This window comes from Pistacia vera, unplaced genomic scaffold (assembly GCF_008641045.1).
Source record: "Pistacia vera cultivar Batoury unplaced genomic scaffold, PisVer_v2 Contig93, whole genome shotgun sequence".
Classification (NCBI taxonomy): domain Eukaryota; kingdom Viridiplantae; phylum Streptophyta; class Magnoliopsida; order Sapindales; family Anacardiaceae; genus Pistacia; species Pistacia vera.
Genome location: NW_022196812.1, coordinates 1,219,002 through 1,226,536, shown reverse-complemented (window position 1 = coordinate 1,226,536; position 7,535 = coordinate 1,219,002). Strand labels below are relative to the sequence as shown.

Below are 7,535 nucleotides of genomic sequence, written 5' to 3'. Positions count from 1 at the left end.
TATGATGTTTATGTATAATTAGACTTTCATCTTTTTTGAACTAGTTTTTAGGAGTAAGTTCTATCATCCGTGCACACCGATACATGGCTGTTATATATAGAATTGATTGTGATGTGGGCCTACAATATTGACCCACATAAAATTGAAAAACATATTTATTGACCCATCAAACAAATTAATATATATATATATACTTTGTTCTTATCTAAGCCTTTATTAATTATTATAAAGTTTTTCTTTTTTAAAAAAAAATAATAATTACCAAGTTGTTGGAGGTTATTGTCAGCCAGTCCAAATAAATAATTAATATGTAACATATTTGTCAATTGATTGTCCTTGTTCTTATCTAAGCCTTGACTAAGCAGCAATTCTACATGCATTGAAATTATATAATAGGACAATTTAATTTATTTTGTGATGTGAAATTAATGATATATGATTTGCATAAATTTAGCTTACTATTAATTCAATGTTAGGTTCATGTCACCCTCGTCGTCATCTGATTGGTTATATATCTTTTTCTCTTTCTCAATTTACCGATTGTTACATTACGATTTTTTTTTTTTAAATGTGTTGAGTAATCTTTGATCTTATATTTGAAAATCGTTCATAAAAGTTTTGTTTGAATGATTTTTGAAATATTTCTTATATTGTTTAAAATTATTTATACATGATAAAATTAATTTTTTTTATATATGTTTTATTTTTTAATGGAAATTATTAAAATGATTTTTTTAATTAAAAGATATTTATAATAATATTTCATATATTCTTTAGCTTCCAAAATTTTCAAAAAAAAAAAAAAATTGAAAAAAAAAAAAAAAACCTCTCCTCAATATGTTTCATTAAGTCATTAGCAAAACATGTTAATGTTGTTCTACATTCAACCATTTGGATGTGACCTTCAATTTTGACCCTTCAAAAAGTATGACAGTAGAACAGCCGTGCGACATCGCAACGTCACACTTGAGAGGGAGTAAGCCTATAAATATGTCATTCATTAGCTCGAGGTCTATTGGTTTCATCCTGTCATAGGTTCATCAGGAGAGTAGCTCGAGCTTGACCAGTTCGTACAAGGATAGCTTAATCTCTTCTTCATTGTCAATTGTCAATTATAAAGAACAACGGGTAACAACTCTTGCACTACCCTTATTAAAAAATATAAATAATAATGCAAAAATATATGGTCTAATCATATACTTAATTAATTAATTAATATAATATATCAAATTGAGATTTTAATCATACTTAATGAGATGGACCAACTAATTGCAATAATTCACACATGGATTTGATGTAATCCTTTAATTAAATCTTTATTTTAGCAATAATTATATCATATTTATTACTCAAGGAATAGTAGGTGATGTCATAATTAGATATTATTTGATAGTAGATATAACTTGTTGCGTCATAATTAACACAGTTGATAAAAAAAGCTTGATATAAATATTAAATCAAACGGACTCCTGCCAACAGTTTCCTAAATTACTTGAAAGACCCCAAAGTTCTTTAAAATATTGAGTGACCCATATAGTTATCAAACTATCAGAAACACCCACAGAAGTGTTTCTGATCAATGAATGATATGAACCCTTCCCATTACAATGCAAAGGAAAAGAAATGCCTTATAATTGAGCTCAAGAATAAATCAATCTAATAAAAGCTTATCGAAAAAGCAAATTGGTAACATACAACCTTTTGATGAACCATTTAGAAACCAAAAGTACCAAAAAGTTCTACTTTACAAAATCCAAAACTCTATACTGGTTGAGTGAGACCTACCAAACATCTATCAAAAAAGGATTCCCAGGACAGCCAAAGACGACTTACGTTTGTTAAATTCTTTCATATGCCCGGAAGACTGGTGAATTCTGGTGGTTCCGGGATTTGAGTCAGACAAAGAGAAGATTTGTAATGCTGTTCTATAGAGCTATATCACAAGTTATTAGTTGAATGATCACTTTCCCATAAAACTACCTCTTCAGTGTGCTCATTGTGATTAGGGTCATCAAAACCTTGTTCCTTGTCAAGTTCTTTTATTAGCTTTTCAATCTGTCTTCTGTATACTGGCATGAAATGATCACTTATCATGGTCTGTGACAGCCTCAGTTTACTATACAGCGTCCGAGAGGTAAGGAAAATTCCAACCTTAGGCTCTGTCACTGGTTCGTCACAGTCAGAGTTGCTAGAGGTCGGTGTATCACTTTTAGAGTCATGATCCACATAAAGAGTTACTATATGCATGATCTTTCCTGGAGGAAAAAACCTGTGTGCTTCCTTCATTTCTGGTGCAGACCTCTCGGCTTGACCTTCACCTACCTCTGCAATGGCTGCTGCTTCTTCTTCCCTTATTTCCTTTACCACATCACCATCCTCATCGTCCATTCTTTCATAAAGCTCATGTTCAAGCTGTTGCCACAATTCAACTTCAGTCATGCGTTCTTCATGTGAATTATGGCTCATAAGGTCTTCACCATCATCAAGATCACCATCTTCATCAGTGTGAGGGCACAATTCAACAGAACAAGACTCAACTTCTGAAGTCCATTCCAATCCAACAGAAGAAGAGACAGGAAGTTGAATATTTTCCATTGAAGTTCTGGTTGCGATTTTCTTGGGAGACACAAGAAGAGGTTCAGAAGTTTCAGTTTTGGAGGTAGAAGATTCCAGGAACTCTCCCTCTTCTTTTGAGTTTGAACGAACAGCTGAGGCTCGATGACGGGGTCCAATGCATGACCATGATGACAAGTTAAGCGTAGGGCGTGTCCAAGCTGCCTGAGCCATGCTCTGGGCTCTTTTCATAACCACCTATACACAATTAAATGGCTAAATAAAACCTAAGTATACCAAAAGATAATCATCAGCATGTGCTCAATCACGAAAATGAACTTACTCGAGTACAAACTACAGCATAAAAGTTGAAAATCAATAAACTAAGTTAATAATATGCTTGAATGCATGAAACATTGAGCACAAAATACATAGGGGTTTGGAAAGAGCGTGGGGAGTGCCTCATTTCTTAATAAATCAATGGTGTAAGAAGGGATCAGACTAAAACTACAATTAAAAATTTTAGTTAGATTTTAAAGCTTGAGTACTAGAGAAATTCAGAAACAAGATAATTTGCAAGCCAATGAACTTAATCTAGTCAAAATGAGGTTACCTGTGTACCACTAGAAACTGGGCGCAGAATTGCCCCAGCCCCAGCAACTTTTGCTTTAGCACTTGCAATGGAAGGAAGGTGGGAACCCAGAGCTGATGCAGAGCGATAGACAGTACTAAGAATTCTTGTACGCTCAATCTGATTCCTAAGATCATTCAGCCAAGCAGATGCGGTCACCTGAAAAGAGTTCCTTTGTGTGAGAGGCAAGAATATGTTTGTTCTAAAAGCTGAAGCAATAAGCACAGTAATAGTTTCAGCCAAGGCCATGATGTTAATCATTTAAACTTTTTTCAAGTACTGATTAGTAAGAATGCCAAGTCCTAATGTATTCCAAGCAAAGGGAGAAGTTAAATCACTTGATGATAGAACTAGCAAACCAATTTAGAATTTTGTTAGAGATAAAGCATATGAACTCTCATAAGGACACACATCATGTCACTTCAAGAGAAATTAAGATCTAGCCAAAGAAAATTCTTAGCAGCCTTCATATGAAATGCTAGATCATCACGATCACTTAAAAGAAAAAGTGTACAGAACACACATATACAACAACCAAAAAGAGATAGACGACAAACTACTTGTCTATATTATAAGGAATTTTTGGTTAGATGGCAAAATAAATTACAATTTGCAATTAGAAGATAACACGTAATGACATAAAAGCTATAATACAGATCGGCAATTCATCAAGGGAACTTCAAAATTAAATCTTAACTCTTCCCAAAATAAGGCAGTAATTGAACTAAGTAGGAACATAACCTCAGCACGCAAGTCATCCACCGAAGCAGCAGAGAAAGTTGGCACTAAGTCAGCTCCATTTATGACAGAAGTAATGAAATCATTCCCCGACTCTGCCAGTTCCCAAGTCATACAAGCAGCTGTACATGACATCCAGTTAGTTCTACAAATGTGCAGCAGACTGAACAAACATATATTTAAACAGGAATAACATAATGTTACCATTAACAAGCTTTAATATAACAAGGCATCAGCACTCGTGGGTTCACACTAGGAATATAATGTAACAGGAACACAATTCCACGGTCTTAGAACAAAAAGAACAAACCTGGAGCAAATGTAAAACAGGTTGTTGTTGATAATTCCTTCCGCTCCCGNCTCAGCACGCAAGTCATCCACCGAAGCAGCAGAGAAAGTTGGCACTAAGTCAGCTCCATTTATGACAGAAGTAATGAAATCATTCCCCGACTCTGCCAGTTCCCAAGTCATACAAGCAGCTGTACATGACATCCAGTTAGCTCTACAAATGTGCAGCAGACTGAACAAACATATATTAAAACAGGAATAACATAATGTTACCATTAACAAGCTTTAATATAATGAGGCATCAGCACTCATGGGTTCACACTAGGAATATAATGTAACAGGAACACAATTCCACGGTCTTAGAACAAAAAGAACAAACCTGGAGCAAATGTAAAACAGGTTGTTGTTGATAATTCCTTCCGCTCCCGCAATACATATGTTAAAAGAGCCGCAGTTCCTCCACCCAATGAGTGTCCAACAATCTATTAATATCCACAAATATTAACTCCAATATTATTCACCAGCAATCAAATCACATCAAATGTGAAATTAAGAGGTTTTGAAGCATGATTATATTTTTGTACAAAATACACCAACTGCAATAGAATAATAGAGATATTGGGGTTTTGCGCACACACGGAGAGAGATGCTAGGAAATCAACAACCACTTTTCACGCCAATTGATGAAACATAGCAATGAACTCACAACAATACATGAAAAGACAGTGCAAACTTGACTAACTAAAATTTATTATATTCACCCTGAGCTGAATTCTCCATTTTACCTATACCTTTACCGTTTCTTTTTTCTTTTTTCTTTTAATCTCTACCTTCTTCATTAATTTAACTTATTGACAGTAAACAGGCTTCTTCAGTAAAAAATTACAATGGAATCCACAATAACCAGTGATTTGTAGAATGCTTCTCCTAATAACAATTTGATATGTTGAACATGTGAGGATATGGCTCTAGCAACTATCAGTATTCCACATTCATAAAGACAGCTCTAAGAGAATGTACTTACATTTGCCCAGAATATGTAAAACATTTTGAGAGTGCTATCTCAACTTTTAACTAATTTATCTATGACGTCAAAAGGCAAGTTAAAATTTTGAATTTTGACTTACATTTCCAACTAAAATTTTAAACTAAACCAGCAAGGACATGCACATAAAACAAACCAAGTTACACACAAACCTTAAGTTTATAATCAGGATACTCGTCAAGTGCTTTAAGAAGACGAGGAGTGGAAAGTTTAGCAATCCACCGTGCAGCTGCAACCATGCCACAATGTGCATAACCTAAAACTAAATTGCTTACTCCTCCTTCATGGACAACAGTGTGATGGAATGGCACCACAGCTCCAGTAGCAGCTGTCAGAGTATCCTTGATACTATGTGTTCCACGAATCAACAAGAGAAAGCACTTTGTTTTATGATCAACTAATATCGTAAAAGCTGGCTTCAGTATCTGCATAAATCAACAACAATCCACCCATTTCAAGTTAGAGAAACTAATAAATCAATCGACGCAAGGATGATTCAATTCAAATATAACGTACTCCCGCTTTCGGTTCCTGAAGAAGAACATTTTCTTCAGTAAACCCAGTCTCCTCCAAAAATAAAGGGAATGGCTTTTTTGAAAAATGCCAACACAGGGTTAACAAATTCAGCAGATATCTGAGTTCAGCAGTAATCTCAGGTCCTTCAAGTTGTATACTATCTTTACCACCAAATACGCTGCTAACATGCAACTTTCCCTGAAAGTGGTGCTTACAGTTCAGAATCATAGCCAAATAACCTCATTCACGATATATCACTTGAAATCATTGCACATCTCATGTTCTAGAAATATCAAGGATGCTTACCTGCCTCTTCAATAGAAAATTGATCCCGAATGCCAAATCCCCAATGGGCCATTTCCCCAGAGTCTCTGAATAAGTAAACCTGAGAGTCTCAGACAAAGTCGAAATTGTCTCTAACCACGTAGCCGGTGCTTGAATTAGTCTATGTGAAACACGTTCAATACCTAAAGGAGCATCACTGGTTGCAGCAACACCATTATCGTCATCATCATCATGATCATGTGACGTACGCGTCTGCAATTTACGGTTCAACGTGTAGTACAAAAGAGCAGCTGCACCAGCTGCAGTAGCCATTGTTGCTGTAGCCATGAATTTATCCCTAAATAATAAAAACAATAATAAATTTAACCATCCAATTCAAAATTTCAAAACATTATTCAAAGTCCATTCACTTTAATTCAAACATTAGCAACATTACACCCAAAACCCCATAAAAATAAAACATTTCATGACAACTACACATATAATTATCACCCTAATTAAACTCAGATTACGTACTCTAATTATCAAAAAAATTGATCCAAATCTTAATGAAAGAACGTTCCTATCATTTTCCTTCACTTTCTCGAGAACCAAACAAGGAAATCAATCAACCCAATCAATCAAAAGCCTAAAACTTTAACTTTTAAAACGACATAATATAAATTCATATGAAACTACGAACAAATCAAATAAAAAAAGAATTAAAAATTGGCAACCTAAAAGACATCGAGAAACGAAAAAAAAAAAAAGCGACAGCAAACCCTAAGAAACCGGGAGCTTCGATAATTAAGGAAAATTAATTGAATAACTGTTGTTGTCCAAACCTTAACAGCCTTCAATAATTAACTCAAAAATTTTTTGTAATAAATTTTCGTAGATTTTAAAGATTTAAAATCAAAGCTTCTTCTTGTTGTGTTCTACTCGAAGCATTTTTTATTTTCTTCTTTTTTTTTTTAATTTATATATATGTTTTTCAAAAGAGGTTTCGGGACACGTGGCGGTGGTTGATTGGGTCTGTACATACGAACTGGAGAAACTCATAAAAGTGTATTTGAAACCGACTTGAACTAAAGTCATTAAGTGGCATGTTGCCGCGTGGAATCTGTGTTCTGTACTGTGCGGTCCGTGCGGTGAGGCGAAATTTTTGTGGATTATACTTTTTGGATAATTTTGATAAATTGATTTTATTATTATTATTTCAAGAAATAAAAATTAGGGAAAAAAAAATTAAGATCAAAGTTGAGATCCTAACCTCGATTAATAATAGTGTTGTATTTATACATTTGTTTCATGTCTACCCGTTTAATAAAACATAATTTTGACCAGGCACGATCGTATAAGGTCCTCCAATAAAATATGAATGAAGAACATCGGCTGAAATTCATGCAGCTTGCCCTAGCAATTTACCCTCTTGGTATAAGGTTGCTAGATAAAATCGTGAATATAAATAATCATCTGAAAGTCGTACATAGAATGAAT

At 34.3% G+C, this 7,535-nt stretch overlaps 1 protein-coding gene across 1 annotated transcript; it reads right to left on the bottom strand.

The window, feature by feature from the left end:
• Nucleotides 1–1,634: 1,634 nt before the first annotated feature.
• Nucleotides 1,635–6,790, bottom strand: LOC116120287. The gene is made up of 8 exons (XM_031406241.1): nt 6,773–6,790; nt 6,078–6,393; nt 5,772–5,969; nt 5,408–5,680; nt 4,590–4,692; nt 3,926–4,044; nt 3,167–3,343; nt 1,635–2,811 (listed from the first exon to the last, which is right to left on the bottom strand). The coding sequence occupies exons 1-8, from the start codon at nt 6,781–6,783 to the stop codon at nt 1,939–1,941; spliced, it is 2,070 nt and encodes a 689-aa protein (XP_031262101.1). The 5' UTR covers nt 6,784–6,790; the 3' UTR covers nt 1,635–1,938.
• Between the last annotated feature and the right edge of the window lie 745 nt (nt 6,791–7,535).